The 21,659-nt window shown below is 44.2% G+C and overlaps 1 protein-coding gene across 1 annotated transcript in view; it reads right to left on the bottom strand.

Annotated features, from left to right (window-relative positions):
• LOC109324973 (interferon-induced GTP-binding protein Mx1-like) overlaps nucleotides 1–14,621 on the bottom strand; it is a 17,778-nt gene extending 3,157 nt beyond the window's left edge. Inside the window, 12 exon segments of the mRNA XM_019557112.1 lie at nucleotides 184–188; nucleotides 2,368–2,478; nucleotides 2,481–2,525; nucleotides 3,408–3,552; nucleotides 5,196–5,318; nucleotides 5,806–5,884; nucleotides 6,793–6,991; nucleotides 8,482–8,620; nucleotides 9,125–9,240; nucleotides 11,752–11,886; nucleotides 12,664–12,852; nucleotides 14,615–14,621. Of these exon segments, the coding sequence (XP_019412657.1) occupies nucleotides 184–188; nucleotides 2,368–2,478; nucleotides 2,481–2,525; nucleotides 3,408–3,552; nucleotides 5,196–5,318; nucleotides 5,806–5,884; nucleotides 6,793–6,991; nucleotides 8,482–8,620; nucleotides 9,125–9,240; nucleotides 11,752–11,886; nucleotides 12,664–12,852; nucleotides 14,615–14,621 (1,293 nt within the window).
• Nucleotides 14,622–21,659: the final 7,038 nt, after the last annotated feature.

Genomic DNA, 21,659 nt, shown 5'->3' with positions numbered 1-21,659 from the left:
GGCGTGTCCACTTCGCCCCATAGCTTAGTGTCATCTGCAGACTTGGACAGAGTACATTTCACTCCCTCATCCAAGTTGCTGATGAAGACATTAAAGAGTATCGGTCCAAGGACCGAGCCCTGCGGGACCCCACTGCCCACACCCCTCCAGGTCGAAACCGACCCATCCACCATGACCTCATACAAGGTCTAAGGAAAAAAAAAGAAAAGAAAAGATGAGGGGAGCTGAACCCGATGATCTCATGAGATCCCTTCCAGCCCTAAACTTCTGTGAATCTGTGATCAGAAGGAAATTGTAAGCTAATGACATTAGCATAAAAAAGAACCATGCAAAACCTTGACAGATTGTATTCAGATTCAGTTTAAAGCAGGTTTTAATTTGAAAGCTTCTTGATCAGTGCACTTATTTTCTGTCTAGTACAAACATTTGGTAATATTGTGTTGTGGTCTTACAAATTGCAAATATTTTCAATCCCTTCTGCTCTAACAATGCATGTGATCACATTTTTAACCTTTAAACACCTGTAAAAGTCCAACCCATTTGTTGGTTTCAAATCTCAGCCTTGAAAATCTGTAACACTTCCACTAAACATATACTGATAGCTCTGTAAATGCAGAAGACCATACCTGAAGGCCCAGGAAGTCAATTCTAGTCCTGTGTTCCTAGGTATGTAAACTAGGGAATATCAAATTGCCTCTGTATCTAACCCTGGTACAACCATTGCTGGAAGGTTTTACAGATCTGCCATATCAGTAGTGTAACTGAGGGTCAGGTAACCAGGGCAGCATCTCTGGGAACCACATTTATGTTGGGGGAGGGAGCACAAAACTAGCTACCAGTGGCTGACTGCACCACTGTTCATAGGCAGTGTGGCAGCTGGTGTTGCCCTATATGCTGTGACTGCCCCAGGAGCAGAGCTACCCTGCTATACCTCTGTAGCATACATAGTCCCAGAAGGATGTTGTTGAAAAGGGTTCAGAGAAGAGTCACAAGACTGATTAAAAAGCTAGGAAAAAAGACTTTAATAATAGATTCACAGGCCACGTGCAGATGAGCACAGCCGTGTGGTGTGTGGTGCTGTAGATATGTGTGTAGCATGATGTAGTGCACATTCAGCTGTTCTCCATGCTGCAAGGGAGCAGAGGTTTCTTTTCCTGCAGGTTTTTAAAAAAGTGGAGCAGTGCACACGGGGGCAGTGTGCACCACTCAAAACCAGACCCTGCCCAGTCAGAGCCATACTCCAGCTGCTGGTCAGGTTCTGCAAGGCAGGATTGCTGCTGCTGCAGCCCCAGGAGGCCTCCAGGACCCCAGGTAAGGCTGCTGGGGCCAGCCCAGTGCTGACCCCAACCTCTCCTACTCCACCTGAAGTAACTTACCATGCACCAGAGGGCACGTGACACAGACATTCCTCAGGGATAACTAGCCATGGCACAAGGCGCACCGCTGCTAGCTGTCCCCAGGGAACCAAACATCCACGCACATGTGGACACGACCAAGGAGCTCAATCTGTTTATTTTAGGAAAGAAATTAAGGAGTGATTTGTTTGCAAACTTAATTTCTCCCTGGGGAGCTGGTATTTGACATTCACTATTTGATCTTTGGTATTCAATCTAGCAGAGAAAGTTCTAACCTAATATAATGGCTGGAAGGTGAAGCTAGACGCATTCAGTCTTAAAATAAGGTGCACAGTTCAAAGAATGAGGGCTTTTAACCTTTAGAACAAGGGTTGTGAACTGGGGGTACGCATACCCCTGGGGGTACTTGGGAAGGCCCCAGGGGGTATGTGGCAGTGGCGCAAAGACACTGGGGTACCTGGGACAGTGGCGCACTTCCCAAGTACCCCCACTTCTCCTTCTGAATGAAGGGCAGCTGTGGGGTCTCCATTATGACTGCATGTTTTTATAATATATATAGGTTCTAGTGGAAACAGAAATTAATTCAGGGAAGTGTTGTAATCTGCAGTACACAGGAGGTCACAATGGCTCTTTCAGGGCTCAGTCTATGAAAAATATACCAGCTTCAAGGTGCTGATGTAATGTGGAAATTAATATGAAGGATAATTTTCATAGAAATTCTTTCATCTCTTACCTAATTTGAAGAAATGGATATTCTTTGTTTCATTGAATAATCTTGATATTTCATAGAACATACACATTTATATATTTAATCCAAAACCATGGCTACACTGGTACATAATGTTTTAGTATTAAAAAAGACAGCAGCACTCAATGAATTGCTTTTATCATTATTTTGATTCATGTCATTTAAAATCTTGTCCTAAGTACTAGTGCTAAGTAAATCTAAAAGTCGTAATCAGTTCCACAACTATAGTCAAAGTTTATAAAAAATTCAATGAATGAAACTTACCGGTTGTGTTCTTCAGCACTGTAGTAGCTGGAATTATTAGCAACCTAATTTGATCTTTTACAATGCTCTCAAATTTTCTGTAATTGATAAATCCTGGGAGCTCTTTTCCCGATACTGATTTTCAAATTTCAAAATTTCTTCTTTCATATGGGCTTTCACTACAGCATTAAAACAGAAGCACTGTTTTCTCAGATGATTCCAGAATTTTTATTTTTACACTACAAAAATGTGGTAAATTCAGGATTTATGCTGTTACTTAGTGGCCTTATATTTACTCTTTGGAATGAAGAAGAGCTACAGCACCACTTGGGTTTCAATGGTAGTAGATGCACAGTTTTGACCTGTAGGATTGCTGGCTACATATATGCTCTCTGAGTGGTTGAGAAAATTCTTTCTAATGTTGTATATTATCTAGGAGGCAGAGGTAGAGTCAGTGCATTAAAAGACTCTGAATGGTCTGGGTTATATATAACAGGATGAGATACCAAATGGACATAAGGAAGCTGGGCACTTAATTCTCTGAGATGCTTCTGAAGGCACAACCTAAAATCAAGTTCAACAATAACACTGCTTTTCATGGAATAAGAACTACATTTATCTTTAGACTGATTAATAACCGATGTAATTTTATGGCAGATTTTTTACTTGCATCTATTATTTTTGTCAGTCAACCCACTGACAAGTTTAGAAACAATCACCACAAAACCATCCTTGGAATTAAACTTCCATTACTTCAGGGTTTTACTTTCATTAGTATTAGCTTTCAGGGTTGATACTATGTCAGTTAGAACTGTATTGGGATTAGAGGTCATTTAAAAACAGCACCTGGCTCACACCACACTCTGGACTTGACCATTCCTAAAATTTAAACAAGCTTGGTTCCAAATATGAAATTATCACTGTGAACTCCTCTCTCTCATTACTGGAAAAAAGTCCTGGACAAAGATAAGTTATTTCCTATAAACTGACTTGTGTACACATTGAGCTTGTTGTCTTGGCTAGGAATTTGTGAAGGCACAATGCGAAAGTTTAGTACTTACTATTCAGTGCATTGTTATTAATATCTATTTCCCATTCATTAAAGAGTTTTCAAATTTTTGTGAAGAGTTTAGGACTCTTTTTGTTAGTGCAAACCTCTTCTCCCTGCACTGCATTCACGAAGTCCTGATTGAAGAGCTTGATTTTCTGTAAAGAGATGGGAAACTGCCATTTAAAAATAACTACAAGACTTAATACAGACCTTGAGTTATTAGTGACTATGGTACACATGCAAAACTTTACAGTCGAGAGGGGAAAAATTTGCATGCCATTTCCTGGCAAAACTGTCATATTCATATACTGCAAGTTGCTTGTACATGGAAATATGGAAATGACATTCTGAGATGCAGCCAAAGGTTATACGATGTGTATTTCAGCCCTGGTACTCAAGCTATGAACTCTGAACAGCTGATGATCTGCACCTTTTTTGTCAGTGATACATGAAGGGCTGATGGGGCAGTATTTTAGCCTCTGAACAAGCTTATGAGACCAAAGACTCATTAGGCTTCGTTATATTCTCAGATTTGTCAGGCTGTTGGGTAGCACTGGGCAAGTTACTTCATCTTTGAGAGGCACTAATTTTTGTGTCTTAATGAGGAATTATGGTGGTCTTTTATTGGATCAATTATCCCAGCCATGCAGTTGGTCCAATAAAAGATATAACCCACAAAAATCCTTGCCTCTTGCATATTTCCTGGACCATCACAATTACATCACTTCAACACTACCACTCATCTCCCTGTACCAGTTTTCCTTGTACTCTTTGTCTGGCCTGTCTAGGCTGCACAGGGAACAAAAACCTCTCTCTTCATATGCACAGTACCTAGTGTAAAGGGGTTCTGATCTGTGCTTGGGCTTTTAAATGTAACTGTAACATAGATAACAAATGGTAGTTCTTAATGTTATTTTACCATGCAAGCAATTGCTGTAATGAGATGCTGGGTTGTTACAAAAGTGGGGTCAGTGATTCACAAGACAGTGGATGTATTAAATAAAGGCCCCATAAGTACAATTTTGGAGAACTTAGTGCAGTGGGGCCTCACCTTTTTGGTAGTCATGCCACAAATTGGCCCCACATGCTCTATATGCTACACAGATCCCTTTCTTCTGCCCAATCTGCTGCTCTGCTTCCTTCTCTGTCTGCCATTGTGCTGCCTGTTCCCTCCCTAATCTGTTTCATACCATCCAAAAAGGCTATCCAGTGCTACATGTTGGTCAGCCCTATTTTAGTGTGTAACCCCAATCCTGACTGTCTCATTGTCTGAGGAGTGGCGTTGTATATTAATTCCAGGACTACCTGGTTTGGTTCAAGTACAGATGGCAGACAATGTTACTTCTAAAAATTACTGCTATTCAGGGCAAAATATTGTTGTGGGATATAGCTTTGTAGAGCTGAATCTTAATTGGGTGAACCTTCTATTTAGCTTTGATGCCCACCGTATTTTTTCTTAATGCAGGATACTCTATAATCCAGGGCATGCTTCAGGACACTGATAGCTTGGATGCTCCCCTTCGATTATGACAGCCAATAATTGCATGACAGAAAAAAAGTGTCTTTTTTTTAACCGAGTTCATTTTGCATCCTGGGTTGCTAAAGATGAGAATTAACAATAACGTTACATAGTCTAATTTTCTAAAATTAACAAAAACACATGTGGATATGGGTATAGTTATTTGGTGGTTTCATGACCACACAGTCTACAAAGAGTTGAACATCTAATATATTCTTGATTCCAAAGGCTAATTGGCCTTTTATTCAAACGTGTTACTAAATCCACATTTACACTTACCTCTACTAGAACGAGCGTCTTCCCTTCAGCTGTCTCTGGTATGCCTAGGCCACACTTTTGTAACTTGCTGCTTGCAACCTGGAGTTTGTGCTGTATTTGCTTTTCTAAATTTGGCAGGGATTTCTGAAGGTAAGGAAAAATAAAAAGGAAAGAATTGAAAAAAAAAGAAAGAAACAAAAACAGCTCATTGACTAATTAACAATATACATTGTCATTGTATATTAACAAAGTGAGGCTGTTTTCTTTTGCTTTTTTTTTTAAACTTCAACCAACATTTCGTTAAGTATCAATCATTTTTTTTATCCACCTAGGTATTGGCATAGAGGTACATTCAGACAGTCACTAATAGCCCACTGTTAAATGATTAAATAAAAAATAATTTTCCTTTTTGTTTGACCATATGTAACAAATGCATGTAAATTGCTTTATCCCTAATCACTAGTTACAAAATACATATTTTTGGGAGAAAAAGTTCCCATTATGTTCAATTTTCTAGAAGCTAGTTAAGGTTTCAGAAAGGTCTGTCCAGCAAAATAAATACCCTGGCAAAGGAGCTAAAAAAACATTCTCTCATTTCATATCAAATACCTTTCCAAATTTGATAGCTTACATTAATGTGATCTGTCAGTTCTTGTGTAAGTCTTTCTGCCAAGAGGGGGATAGTAGCCTTTTTTTCTTCCAGAACAATGCTGAAAGAGATTAAAGAATACAATAAAATAATACCTTTTTATACTTGCAGTGTACATAAGAGCTTATTTTATCCCAAAGGATTTCATATGAATTTATAAATTACTATGATGAACCTACTGAAGACCTGGTTAACACCATCTGAAACCTCCAGGGAAGGAATTCTACCTGATCTACTCATCAAAGAGCTACTCAGCACAGCTCTCATGGACCCAGAGGGACAGCCTTCCATCTTCAGCTCCATCTGTGCAAAAATGAAGTTTATTTCCTACCTATGGGGACTTTATGCCATCTTGTATCATCTGTACTTTTCCCAGAGCCTTATGAAGGGACTTTGAACCTGAAAGCATGCAAAGAAGGACAATTTTCTTGTGATTTCCCAGTTGGTCTAATAAAAGGTATCATTTTGGAACCAAGAGTTCTAGTTTTTTTGTATGTCTGCAATATTCACGATTTTATAGACTTGTCAGATATGCCCCCTTAGTCGTTTCTTCTCCAGGCTGGAGAGACCTAACCATTGTGGAGTGTTCTCTAAAAAGAATCAGTTCAGTGTTCAGCCTGCCACTTGTATCTCAGAGTATAGTTACCATTTTTTATTTCTTTCTCCACTTCTGAGGGATAATCCAGTTCTTGCACCTCCTTGTACTTTATTTTCTCTTTCCAGCCTTCTGTAACATGGATTTTCTTCAGTTTGAACCAGTTTCATCCAGTGTTTAAATAAGATCTACCTGTTTCAGCTGGAGAGTAAGCACACAGATAACCTTCTTGTCTGTACCCAATCCCTATGTAACCTAGGCTTAACTACTGAAAAAAATTGTGCTGGTCACATTTACTTTACTTTTTCCCCTCTCAACAATTAATAGGGAAAACTCTGTAAGTTGATCAGTGTGAATTGATTTTAAAAACCAACCCAAAATATTCATGCTCTTCAAAGAATTCTCTCTCCCTTGTAATTGCAGAAGCCAGGGTCAACTTGTCATTGGTGTCTTGTTGTCCATGACTTTTTACAATCATATAACCCTTCCTTAGAGGAACACTTAAATTGTGGACTATGTCAATGACAGTTCTTTCTGTTCCTTTGTCCACCAAGTCTGGTTTGGTCAGAACTCCTGAAAAGCAACAAGAGAATTGTTATATGCAGAGAGCTGATGCACTTTTTTTTTTTTTTTTGAAGGAAGCACCACCTTTGGTTTCATAATTAAGGATAAGGTGATTGTCATGAACCCATCCCAAAAGTAGGAATACTTTGAAGTTTTCATGGAATCTCACGTGTAGATGTTTTCCTCAATTAATTTTTATTAATACGGTGTTAGGTCTCTGTTTGTAGCTAATTTTAAACTGTGTTTAGTCTTATTTTTATGTTTGTATGAACCCTGATATTTGATGTAATTGCATTATTATATTTAGCCAGTCAGGTAATTACTGATTAGGCATCAAAGACTACAGCCATTCACACTGGAGAGGTACAGTGTCTGGTCAGTGGAGGAAGAGTACTCACTGAGAATTCACATTTGGGATGGTTGTGCATGTGGGCAAGCCAGAGGGGCTGGATGCAGATGTGACCCGAAACCTAATCCAAACAGCAGTGGATTGCATGTCAAAGGGTGGTTCCAAAGAGGATGGAGATGGATTGTTCTCAGTGGGGGCAGATGACAGAACAAGGAGCAATGGTCTCAAGTTGCAGCAAGGGAAGTTGAGGTTAGATATAAGGAGAAACTTTCTCACTAGGAGGGTAGTAAAACACTGGAGCAGGTTACTCAGAGAGGTGATAGACTTTCCATCTTTGGAGGTTTTTAAGGCCTGGCTAGACAAAGTCTTAGCTGGGATGATCTATTTGGGGATGGTCCTGCTTTGAGCAAAGGGTTGGACTAGATGACCTCCTGAGATCCCAACCCTAATTTTATACGATTCACAAATCAGAAAGTTTTAGAATAGACATTTTCAGGAACACAGAAATTATATGTTTACTATATTTTAGTAAACATATAATTAGAAATGCCAGAGAGCAGGGCAGCAGTGTGCTAAGTGCCTGAGGACCTTACTGGCTCCAGAAACTCAAAGCCCCCAGCTGTTGCTGCCACAGTGCTGACTCCCCATACCCTGCCCGCTGCTGCCATGGTGCAGGCTTCTCACATACCCCTTGCTGCTGCTATCATGTGCACTCACCAGGGGCCACAATTCTGGTGCCACCTCTAAATCAGCACCTGGGGCTAGTGCACCACTGGTTCTCATCTAGTTATACTACTTCATTTCACACAAGAGAGAAAGGATTAAAAATGCTGTGGGTTTTTTTTTTGGTAGTCTCTTAAGGATTTGTGCCTAGAGCATCTGACATTTTTATCTGAAACAAAAAATAAATGAGAAGATTTTGTATGAATTTCAAATATGTCCATAGCCAAAGCACAGGGCTGTCTCCTCTGCTACTTATCCACTGTAGATTCTAATATACATTTTTTCTCTTTTAGCAACATAGGTGTGGAGTACAAAAGAAAACAGTTGGTCTCCCCAGGGTTTATTACCAACCATTCTTTTAATAATGACTTTTTTCATAACCCAGCCCCACCCCATTTTCTTTGCAAATGGGCATATCTTTACTTACCTAGAGTTCTCTCCCCATCAGGGTCCACCTCATTAGCCATTTTTAGGGCCTCTGTAGTTGCAATATCTATGTTACTGGATACCACCACCGAATTTATTGTTTCTTGTTTAGTAATATATGTTTTAATATGTTTTATGATCTGTAATGGAATGAAATTAAATCATAAAAGTTGATTACTTGGCAAGGAATGAGGTGCATGGTATAGTTGAGATTTGTGGCCACACAATTGTAATTATGTATGGAAACTTAGGGGAAGTGGTAATGTTTGTTTTGATGGTATTTTTTATTGGACCAACTGTATACTTGGGAAAGACATTATACAAGTTTTCATGTGCCCTTTTTTCCCCAATTCTGTACTCCCTCACAGTTCTTGGGGCGAACAAAGGGATTTCCAGGCATACTTATAGCTATGCATGCAAGGCTTTTTCCCCTCAATTTGCTTTGTATACATCATACGATTATCTTTCCTATTACTGGCACTTCTTCCATTATAATCATGTTATTGTCTGTTTTTTTTAATAACTTAACTATTTTTGGGAGAGTAAATATGTTTTGGTCATGTGTCTTTGGCAAAACTTCATACTTAGGGATCAAGTCATGTTAAACTGTACTGCTATAACTTATCAGCTTCCTAGCCTGGAACTTTTGCAATCCCTGGGAGGTCAATTAGGGTCAGATCTGGAACATATGGAGAGCTGATTTCTAGGGAGATTAGTTCTTGGCTAATGCCCACTCCTTTGCCAGCCATTAAATCCTGGGCTACAAGGTATAAGACACAAAATCAAAGATTTAGGAGATCATTAGCATTTACTCAGACTGGCTAACTTGCATTTAAATAAAAAGGACATAGTATTAGAATTTGTTTCTCTTGACAATGGGCTCAACAAGTCCCTTCCTCCATTATTTGGTACTTACCTTTCAACTAATTAGGGTGAAATTACACATTACACTTAGGCCATACTAAATCTGTGGAATATTAAGCAGTGTCAAGTTAGAACATCACATGTTTAGGTTAAAATGGTTAAAACCATTTATTGCCTGCACAGCTCTGACTTGCCACTAAAAGGCAGGTGAGCAGGGGTGTGGCTAGGAGTCAGGATACCTGGGCATGATCTCTACTCTGGGTGTGGGAGCAGGGTATCCAGGGATGCTGGAGGACTGTAAATTGCTCATTGCATCTCCATGGCTATAGTTAAAGTTACAGGGAAAAAAACCAAATATGAGGACCAGAGAGTAGTATGGTACTAACTACCTGCTTGCCATCAGTCAAGAACTTCTTCTTAAATGTAAAGTGCCCAGCACACCCATGATGCCACAGAAATTAGGAGGTGATGATAAAGGATCTGGGGTTTCCATTTCCCACAGAAAAATGGGGGAAAAAAATGCAATTTCCCTTTTTGACTGAGAAAAATATGTATTTTTTCATTTTAACAGAGAAACATGAGAATATTCCACTTTTGCAAAGAGTTCCAGCCTTCAAGGGGCTGTGGGGAGAGGGAGAAGGGCGGTCAGGCAGTGGGTGTCTTGTGTGCACTTACACATGCACACAGCCACCAGGCAGCCTGGAGAGTACCTCCCACAGGTAAGTCTGGAGGGAGGGAAGGGGGGACTGAGGCCTCCTTAGGGAGGGAAGAAGTGAAGGAGGAAAGGAGTTGGACAGAATTAGGCAGGGCTGGGGCTGCTGCTGCTGCCCAGCCAGGTGGCGTGTAGGTCTTGGTGCCTGGGGCCCAAATGCACAGCCACAGGGCGGGGAGCAGGATGGAGTTGTGCCCTCCAGATTTGTGCACAGGGCAGGGGCAGGTGTGGACTGCTCCCTGCAGGCTCAGGCCTCCTGCCCTGCTGCCCTCTCCCTGGGGCCTCTGCAGTGCAGGAGGTGGGACCTGGCGTGGCAGCGCAGAGGAGGGCCAGGCAGGGTTGAGTGAGAAAGCTCCAGTGGCAATGCATACAGGGTGCATGTGCACCTCCTGGCAGCCAGGGAGTGGGAGTGCCAGGAAAAGTGGTCCTCCCAGTGGCTGACTGCACTCATCTGGAAGCATCTGTGGTGTGCCTGGAAGTGCCAATGGTGCGCTGCTGCCACTTGCAGGTCGGTGGGATTGGCCATGGGGGGACACCCCCCAGGTCACTGACTGTCTGCTGGGAGGGAATGAGGGGAACTAGCAGGGCCAGGGGGTTGTGGCTTGGGAGTGAGGGGCCTGGACCTGCATCCTGGGGAGGGAAGAGGGCAGGAGAAGCTCTGATTTTCCACGATAAAGAACCCAAAATCAAATACAAGAATTTATACACACTTAGATTTTATTTTATTATAGTGATTGAGGCACTAGTAGGCTTCCAAATTGCTTAAAATTATAAATATATCAATAAAACATTGTGTTTAATTGATACCCATATACAGTGGCATTTCATTTTAATCACAGAGTTTGGTTTTTTTAATTAGAGAATTTGTGATTTTTGTCAGAGAATTTGCAACTTTTAAACAGAGAAAACCAAGATCCCTGGTGATGATGTCCTCTCATCTAGGTGCAAATTTCCAAGATGTCAGAGTAAATGCCCATTTTGCTGATGCCACTGAAAACATAGCTCTCCCTTGTGCAATAAACTCCTGGGCTTTAAGGCAGGCAGAGCCATCAACTCAACTCTGACTCATCTGAAGCACCTCTCACTGACACATTGTACACTCAGGACCATGGAAAGGTACCAGATTAAAAGTATGCCACAGAATTGCAGAAGATAAAGCTGGAAGGAACTTCAAGAAACAGTCTAGTTCAGTGCTGCTCACAGTTTTGGCCCCATGGACCAAATGACTGGTGTGAGGGCAGTCCATGGGCCAGGAATCGGACCCCAGGGCCCCACACCACTGCCACCTGGCTGGAGCCCAGGGAGGAATAGAGTGGGTCCCCGAGGTGTTCTTGGTGTGCAGTGGCCAATCAGAGGCAATGCAAGGCCGTAGAGCCCAATCATGGCTGGGCAGAGGTGGCACAGGGCTCCATGCCACTCCACCTGGCTAGAATCAGACTCCAGGGTGTCCTGGCAGCCCCCACACACCAGGACTGGGCCTTTCATCCCCAATCTAGACCATGGTTCATGGCACAAGACCATGGCTCATAGAGCTCTCCATAGGATCCATGGGGACCCCTGCAGGCCAGATTACACTGGGCCTGTGGCTGGATTTGGCTGGCAGGCTAAGGGCTGAGCACCCCTGACTTAGTTTCTCCTGCTGCCCCAGGCAGCATCAAGTATATCAGTGCCACTTGTATCTCAGGGTATATTTACCATTTTTTATTTCTTTCTCCACTTCTGAGGGATAATCCAGTTCTTGTACCTCCTTGTACTTTATTTTCCCTTTCCAGCCTTCTGTAACATGGATTTTCTTCAGTTTGACCTCTAAAGGACATCTGGTAACAATTCCTGCAGTATTACAGAAACACAATTCTACATTGTAAAAGCCTATGTCTGTCTGTCTGTCTGACTGTAATGCTTTATTCACACTCTGATTGGCTGACAAACAGCCAATCAGAGTGCAAAGAAGTATTCTGACAGAAGGCAGCCAGCTGCCATGACAGTGGGGACACAGGTGAGGCCAGAGCAGCTAGCCTTGGCCCTCCTGCCCTGTTCCCTGGAGACAGTGGACCTGGGCACAGGGCTTCATCACTGTCTGTTCTCCTCCCCACCAACCGTCATTCTTGACAGGCAATTGGCTAGTGCATGTATAAAGACTGAAAGGCAATATTCCCTTCCCCTTAGGAAGCTATTTAACTACAATTGCAAACATGATCTCGTATTCAAACGATACCACTGCTACTTTGCAGTTACACAATACTGGAGCTCATATTTAATGTTCTTTGCAGTATGAGTCTTTTCATTGGCTCTAAGGAGCTTTAGATGAACTTTCAGCCCAAGAAATCTCAGAGTTCGTTTTAAAGATGTGTAAGAACATTGCTGTTATCCCTGTTGTGCGCAAACAGGTCAGTTAGGATCAGGAGAATGACGTTAACTTCAACAATCATGTGAAAAGTCCTTTGCAGAGCCTTTGCATCTCTCCTGCTGCCCAGCCCATGCTCAACCTACTAGGTCACAGAGGCTTCCTGTCTCTTTAAAAGCAGTCCTTCAGTTTCTTTTTAGGACACTATACCCTGGCAAATGCTGGATGCTTCAGAAATGACAAACCACAAGGTAAATTCTTACCACTGCCTCTAGAAAGAGCGACACCAGACAGTGCTTCTAGGACAGAGCTTTTTCCAGAGCTCTGATCTCCTATCATGGCAATTGCTGGGAAAACAAGGACCTTTTCTACTCCAAGGGCTCTCAAAGAGTCGATGAGATCAATGCAAGGATGGACTTTTTCCTCATATTCGCTGCCCAAGAAAAGTTCTGCTTTTTCATAAAATTAAAAAAAGAGGACAAGAAACTACTTCTAACGTGAAAGCAGGGCCTTGTCCTCTGAGTTCAAGCATGTACATAGTCTCAGTGAAATTAGACAAAGCATTATACCAGCAGTTTCTTTGCATCAACCCATTGCTCTGTAGCGAGAAGAGAATCAACTATTTTGGCAGTCACTTCTCATTTACCCCAGAGTCCGGAAACTGTATTCCATACACTCAGTGAAGAACAAAATATGCATAGCTCACTAGGTTAAACTTCTCATGTCATTGTCACCTGCTAAGATTTGTAGAGGTGCTGCAGTGGGACTTCTTCCCCCCCCCCCCCCTTGCCCTCAGCCCCTAGTAGCATAAGAGAGGGAACCTGGTAGGGCCTTTTGCACAAGGGTCCTTTTTCATTAGAATGTGCCGCTCTGTTCCCATGAATTTAGTCTAAAACATCCTCATCTACTGACATTAAAAGCATGCTGGAAAGCTCAGATTCTTAGGAACAATAGACAAGCACACTTCTGAGCACAATAACTTGCAGAGGTAAATAAACCTGAGGAGTTCTTAAAATGTTAGGCAGTCATTAGCAGCACCCACGATTAATCTATTAGCCAGCTGCTCAAGTGGAGTGAGCTAGAATCATTGTCTAGTTTAGGGGTGGGCAGTAATTTCGGGTGGAGGGCCGCTTACACAGTTTTGGCAAGCTGTTGAGGGCCGCATGGGTATCCCCACCCATTGACAGGTGCCCTGCACTTTGGTCACCATCTTGGAACCAATGTCCCAATGTATCAGGGCCAACACCGCTCTGGTGGGGCCCAGAGCAGAGCGCAGACTGGCAGGAGTCTGTGGAGCCGGGTTGGGCTGCTCCAACAGGGAGACGGGGGAGCTGTCCTGGCCCCATAGAGCCCCTGCCACCTGGGACCCTGTACCCCTACTGTCCTGCTCTAGGCCCTGCTGGTGCTGGCCCTGGGACACTGGTGTGGGCCCTGCTCCCACGCAGCGCACAGGCGGGGGCAGCACACAGTCCTGATCCCTGGCTCACTGGCAGGGAAGGAGCTGGTGCTGAGCATGGAGAAAAGCAGCCCCTTGCCCGCCCCATGGCTGGCACTCCCTGCTGTGGCAGATTGCAGCCCATGCAGGGCTGCCTGTGCCTGTTCAGGACAGCCCCACACGGGCTGCGAGTGGTTGCAGCAGGGTGCTCTGGCCATGGGGCGGGCAAGGGGCCGCTTTTCCCCACACTCAGCACCAGCTCCTTCCCTGCCCACCCATCCCCCACCCTTCTTACCTGAGCTTCCCGCACCAGTGAAGCCACTTGGTCCCAGGTCAGAAGCCCCTGGTGGGGCTTCCGGCTGGGGGGTGGTTCCAGGTGGGTCCTGTTGTTGCAGGAGCCTGCTGAAGATTGCCCTGGGTCCTACTGCCCCTGGGTCCTGTCATTTTTGACAGGAACCAAGGACAGATAAATTTTAATTTTCAAAATTTGTTTAGGGGCCCCGTGGGCCAGATAGAATGGCCTCATGGGCCATATTTTGCCCACCCCAGTCTAGTTCCTCCCTGGTTTCCATATCACAAAAGTCACCTTTGGAAATGGCACTAACTGGAACCTTTGTTAGCACTCTCAGGAGAGGCACATACAGTATTTGGAAGTTTTTATAGTATGATTTGCATAATTCTGAATGTATTTGCCACTATATAGTAATTACAAAGCTAAATCAACATCCAAAGATATATCACCATTAGAGGGGAAGTTCTTCCTTTCTTCTTCTTCCCACCTGTCATGCTGTCGTGGATCTTTGGCTTGTTTTCCTAGCATGAAAAAAACCAAATGAATAGGCCATGTGGAAAAATATGGTGGCATTTCGTAAATCAAAAAGAGCACTCCTGATTTGGTTCACACATTCTGCCAGGATATTACTAGGAAAGATCCCCAGTCAGTATTTATTACTGTGCCTCCACTGAAGCCAAAACACTAATTTATATCAGCTGAAGATCTTATCTTGTATCTCCAACTTTACTGGGCTAAAAGAACAGAAGCAGCATAAATGCGTGTTCAGTTGGTTCCACCTAAACAGTTCTTTTTGTAAGCCCACTTGTGTATTTTTGTTACATAAACATGTTTTAAGTCTACCTTCATGCTCTCTAAGAAGTAAAAGCCATTAGGCATTCCAGTTTCTACAGGTAATGAATGGTAAACAAGGAAATGATGTGGTGTAACAGTGGCCCCTAACCCTTGTTGCTTTAAGAGAGGAAGACAGCTGACTGAAAACTACCAGTGAGAACTGGGCAGCTGAAAGGGAGAAAGGAGTAGCAGCTCCAAAGCTGCAGGCCACTTACCTGGGGCAAGCTGGTGAATGAGATAGGCTACAAGGGCTGAGCTCCAGACAGTGGGCAGCAGCAGTTCTGAGCAGACTGTAATAACTGAGCCAGTAAGTAACCTCTGTTCCTGAGCGTAGATCCAAGTATTGAAGGGGCTGGAAGACAGTGTGGAGGGCAGCTTGAAGACTGGCTGGCTTGACTGCAAGGTAGTGCAGAGGTACTTGACTGGGAGAGGCTGGTCACAAGACTGTGAGTCTCCTGGTAGGGAGGAGGCCTGTGGAAAGGCAAGCCTGTAGATTGCTCAATAGGAACTTTTGCACCTGGCTCCTAGAAACAAGGACCTGGTGATCAGAAGGGGTAGAGTTAATAGGTATAAAGGTTTGGCTCTAGGGCTAGAGAGGCACTCTGGTCCTGGGGAGAAGAGTTTTCTGGAGAGCAGCATGCACTAAAGGATCCACAGAGGGATAAGGTACCCTAGGAAGCTGTCCATCATGTTTTGCCCCATGTCTTCAGACTGCTAGAAGAAATAGTAGTGTTTAGAGGAAACTAGAAAAATGATTTATTTCAGTGAGACAATTCTTATAACTCCTACTAGAGAATCCTCTGCAGTGAATTGCATACAACTGCAGATTTGGTACATTTTGGCTTTTGCATATTCTCTCGTAGGGGAATTACTGACACTTAACAATCTTTAATGTGAGGCGAGTACTTTTGTGAGAGACAGGGGTAAGAAAGGATACTTTATATTCGAAAGCTTGACTGTATCTAGGGTAACCATAATAATTTGAGGGAAATCTGGGATGGGGCTACCAGAGGGCAGGGCTGGGCATGACAGCATAGTTCATGTGCATGCACCATCCCCAGCCCCCTGCAGCTTCCAAGAGCAGGGCCAGGGCAGGATACACATGTATATCTCCAACCCAGAAGATCCCAGGAGTGAGACCAGGCAGGACACCCCTTCTTCCCCACAACCCCTGACCCCACAGTTCCCAGGAGTGGGCCAGGCAACCACCCTGCAGTTCCTCCACCCTGCACTTTACTGTGCAAATAACTCTGCTTGCAGCCTAGCAGAGTCTGGGCCAGTAAACTGTCCACTGGCTGGGCTTGTTGGAGAAAATTGAAGAAAGAGTCCCACATTGGTGGGAACAAACCCACATGTGCCTGGCTCCTGATTTAGGGTATATTTACTATTTAGGGCTGGGATGCTGGGACAGCTTCCAAAATCTAGGAAATATGGTTACCCTAACTCTGGGGCAAGCAATTATTTTGGCCAGAGGGCCACTTAGTGAGTTTTGGCAGGCTAATGAGAGCCACATGGGTAGCCCCACCACTTGATAGGTGCCCCATCTACTTGTCACCATCTTGGGACCAGAGATACCCACAACCATAACTCCTATGTATTTGGAAGGGATAGAGTTAGGGCAAGGGTGGGAGGGGTGCGTGTGGTGTGTGTGTGTGGTAGAATGTGGGGGGGGGTGTATACGTGGGAGGTTGTGGGGGCAGGGTGTGAGGGAGGCTGGGGGGTGTGGGGACCCCCCATATTCTCCCCATGGTGCAGCAGCTGGCAGGGTACTCAGCACAGGAGGGAGGGAAGCCCCAGGTGCTGGAGCCAGGTGTCTTCCCTGCCCAGGCTGTGCAGCACCGGAGAGAAGCCCCATGGGCTGGAGCCCATTGCTGTGCTGGGCAAGTGCGTGGGCTGTATGTGAATGGCGGGGAGCACCAGTGATACAGACAATCTGGGGGAGACTGCGCCCCTTGCCCCAACATGCTGCGCTGGCTAAAGCCATGCCCTCTGGCAGCTGCACCCTGAGTGCCCTGCCTGCTGCTGCTGGTGTTGCCACCACCTGCTGGGGCTTCATGCCATGGCAGAGCATGGGGGGTCCCAACACCTCCTCCACCCTTCCTGACATCCACATGCTGCCCACCCCAGCTCTGCACTGCTGCCACTCCCCTGAGCTCTGGCTCCGCGCTGCTGCCAGCCCCAACTCCATGCTCCAGGGACCCTTCCAGCTGCAGCCCCACCTCCGCTGCTTACCTACCTGCTGCCCGGAGCCAGAAGGAGACTGGGGAAGTGGAGCAAGTCCCCAGGGGCTGCAGCAGCGGCAGCAGCAGCCCCACATGGAAGCTGCACACTGTCTAGGCCAGGCCCCTATGCCCACAAGGGTGGGAACGAGGCAGTAGGGTATGTTTGGGGTTGCGTGTACATGTGGGAACCTCGATCCCTCCCTTGTGGGCAGAAGGGCTGGGCAGGGTACAGTTTGTTGCGGGGAGGGGACCCCAGATGAAAGTGCTTGGCGGGCTATATCTGACCCCTGGCCTAACTCTATCCCTTCCAAATACAGTCGATCCAATAAAAGATATCATGTGCAAAAATCCTTTCCTCTTGCATTTTCCCAGACCACCATGGCTACATTGCTCCAATTCTACCACAAACTTGTTATTTTACAGGTCAGAGGAGGCATAAAAGGAGTCATGGTTGTGGGTATCTACTTACATTGTACTTATTTCTGAAACTCTCAGAGCTCATGCTGCTTTAAATCCCTCCTCTTGCTTGAGTGTGCTTAGTTCAGATTCTGAATTCAGCTACAATCTGGTTTAATTTAGGGTGACCATATGTCCCAGATTGGCTGGGACACTTCTGGATTTCAGAGGCTGTCTCAGCATCCTGGTCTTTGAAAAAAAATGAAGTAAAAGTTCTGTGTTGGAGGGAACCTGCTGGTATGTGCCCAGGTCCCGACTCAGGGTCCGGCTCCTGTTGTTCCTGCAGTGGATGCATGTGATTCCTATTGCTGGGAATACTACAAGAACAGTTTCTCTTTCTTGTTTATTACGGGACTGTGGGGAGTTCCTTTAATTTCCTGGAGCTAAGTCACTGCAGCTGGAAATGAAACTGAGCTAGCTACAGCATCATCTACCTTATGTGGCATTAACAATCATGAATTGTGGCTCCAGTGCATATCCCTTAAATAGAAGTCAAATGACTGCATTGATTCCTTTTAATGGTATGCTTTTAGTGGAGAATTCAGGATACAGAGTTTTATTTCTTTTTATTTTGGTCTAGAGAGAAAGAGAGAGAGAAGGCCTTTGTCTACAGTTAATAGTGTTTGTAGTTCAGATGCCAGGCTAAGAATATGTAATTAATACAAACTAACTAATATTGTCTTTCACCATACAAATATCACAGATACCAACTCAGGTTTAAATGATATAACAAAAAATAATGTAGGAAAGTCTTACCAGATTAATACATTTGAGCTGAGGAAACGTTTGCTGAGGAAACCTGGTGTGCTGCTGATTCTGTTTATGTAACTCCACTCCCTCCCTGATACAACTTGGAGAAATGAAACTAAGAAAGGTTCATGAAATCGAGTGTGAAGTAACTTTACAATTTTAGTGCCTGCAGAACCTGTTCAGGACAGAAGTAAATCTCAGTTTGTACATCATTAGGGCCACATGAGGCAAAAGAATATCAAAGGAAAAAAGTACTAAGGGGAGTATCCCTTTATATGAAATTTACAAATTATTAAACATAATAAACCTGCCCATTCCCTTAGATCCTGGCACACGTTCTCTTCCGGATTCCATCTTAAATTGTCATGGGATTGAGCTTCCAGATCTGGTCTCACAGTTTCTAGAGCCACACTCTGTCACCTATAACGTATGTCTTTGTGTCTCATTTTTTAAGACTTGATTAGAAGCTTAGGGACTCTAGTGGGGAGCCTAAAGACCCCAGCAGCTGGAGTGATAGCGGGGAGTAGCGGCTGGGTGGGGGCTCCAGGGCCACGCATTATCCCTCTCAGGCTGCAAGCAGCCCCATGGGCTGCCAGTTGTTTAGTTCTATCTTAGATTATAAGCAACTTGGAGCAGAGAATGCACTGTCAATTGTAAAGATATGTTTTTTTGGTGCTCTTGCTACATGCGCATGTGCCCCGCTGCTGCAAGTATTCCTAGTGGGAAATAATGGTTTTTTTAGCCCCCTTGAAAATGGGGTAGCTTGGGGCAATTGCTCCTTCTTTCTTCTCTGTATCTATTCTCATGTGTACTGTATTCTCTGTACATCAGTAGGTACCTTGATGGTGGTGAACTAATAGCAACAGCAAAGGGTGCAGAACTTGCAGAGAATCTCACTTGTCTATCATGAACTCTTCAGTGATTCAGTCTTCCTGAATCACATGCTTATAGTTGGTTCTTTTCTGACTATCCACCCAAGATTGGCTCCTCATTGCCCAATTCTGGCGCACTTACTCTTGTTAAGCAGCAAAATGAATAGAACAGGTGGCACACCAGTGCAGTACAACCTAGCATAAAGAGTGGGTGCAAAACAGGATGTGGGACTTCAGGTCAACTAAGCCACACCTACATAGCAAATGTACTTCATCTGTCAGAGAGGTGCCCTCCAAGATACTGTGTGCAAGCTGCCTCCTTCACTGGAAACAGTACAGCTGCATCCATGCAGTACCACAGAACATATTAGAACTGTCACTCAGCAGTGCTAATTACCCCAAGAAACTTATTTGTGAGCCCAGCTTTCCTGGTCCCAGTTAAGAGGCAGCCTGCATGTAGTAACGTGGCATGTGTGAGTGTTGCTGCTGGCCATGGTAAGTTTGCTATACAGATATGGCCTTAGGCACTCTGTACTCACTGGACTTTTCTGCACCCTAATGGTGTCACATTCTGGCACTGAAGGGATTGAGAACTCGTGCCCGGGGGCACACCCTGAACCTGACAGTACACTTATGAGCAGGGGTCCTGGTTTCCTCTGTTTAAAAATGCAAAATTCTCCAATTAAAAAAAGCAAATCAAAATTTGCTGATTTGAATGAAATGAATTGAAATGAAACACCACTACAGTATATGTATAGGCATCAGTTGAACACAATATTTTATTGCTATAATTTACAGTTTTTTAAAGCAATTTGGAAGCCTACCAGTGCCTCAATCATTATAGTAAATTCTAAATGCCTATATATTTTGGTGTTCGATTACGGGTTTTTTTAGTCATAGAAAATCAGAGTTCTCCCTGCCCCCTTTGCTAACCTGGATGCAGATCCAACTGCAGCCTCATGCCCCAATGTGGGCACAGAAATCTTGGGGTGGCATGTGGCCCCTGCACCCTCAACACATCACGTGTACACCTCCCACCCCCAGAGACTTACCTGGAGGGAGCTGTGGGAGTTGCTTTCCACCACTACCTGTCTGCCACATGCATGTGTGTGGGCACACATGCACATGGCACCCCCTGCGTCTCACTCCCCTCAGCCCGAAGCAGCCCCTTGCAGGCTGGAACTCTGCCAACCTGCAAGGGGAAACCTGTGGTTTCTCAGGTTTTCCTCCTTTAAAGGAGAAAAATCTGCATTTTCCTGTGTTTTTCCATGGCAAACAGAAAACCCAGATCCCTGCTCGTGAGCCTGCCTTGGCCTCTTCCCTGGGTCTTCATGTCCCACAATGTAGACGGGCCATTGGCCCCCCTTTTCCAGTGTAGCACATTTAAGCCATCAACACTCCTACTGGCTTCACTGAGGAACTGAAGAACTCTAAGGAGTGCAGCTGGCTGCCAGGAGACTCTGTTATAGTCTGTAACGCAAAAGGGAAAGAAGGTAGTGACAGAAGCAGATGACAGAAGCAGGTAGTTTAAAAATGCTCATTAGCTTTTGCCAGCACAGTGGTTTTCAACCTTTTTTTTGTTTATTTGTGGACCCCTAAAAAATTTCTAATGGTGGCATGGACCCCTCTGGAAATCTCAAATGGAGGTACTTAGAATTGTAAATGTGAGTATTCATGTACTTTTGATTGATTGTAGTTGTTGTTCATGGACCCTTTAGACATAATCTGTGAACCCCCAGGACCACAGATTGAAAACCACTGTGCTAGCAGATACTTGACAGTCAAATACTACCTTAAACTTGAAGAGCCTCTTCAGTCTCTATAGGGCTTATTAAGTGTGCTTCTATCCCATGACTCTTGTCCATAAAGGTGCAGGCAGCACAGGCATAGCAGGTCCCTGACCTACAATCTTTCTAAATGCAGGGAAGTAGACATTTCAGTACTATGGGCTGAAAAACCTGATATCCATTCAAGAAAGAAGACAACTTACTGCCCATATTAGGTTTCCAGTGAATTATCAGAGCTCTACAGCCTGCACATTAGAGTCTACAAGGCACTGCGACAAGGTTGCTAAATCCCCTTAGGAACATAGGACTAGAAGGTGCCCTGTGTCACTGAGTCCAATTCCCTGCTTTATTGGCATCATATTGTTAGAAATATTATTAAAAATGCATTATGAATAGTGTTGTTAGAACAGCACAGCTAGCAGCTCTCCCTGGTGGGAGGAGGGGGTGGAGGACAGACTACCAAGGGCTCTTTGTATTAAGGTATCACTCTCTTTGTTTTGCAAATTTACTATCTCTTTGTTACAGTAAAGCATATACTCCTTAGTTTTCTCATGCAGATAAGAGTAATTGCAATTTTTAATGATCCTGTCCTTGGGACAGAGAAAGTTTGA

The sequence above is a fragment of the Crocodylus porosus genome, unplaced genomic scaffold (genome assembly GCF_001723895.1).
Source record: "Crocodylus porosus isolate Cpor-Errol unplaced genomic scaffold, CroPor_comp1, whole genome shotgun sequence".
NCBI lineage: Eukaryota > Metazoa > Chordata > Crocodylia > Crocodylidae > Crocodylus > Crocodylus porosus.
This window is presented reverse-complemented; position numbering and strand designations above follow the sequence as displayed.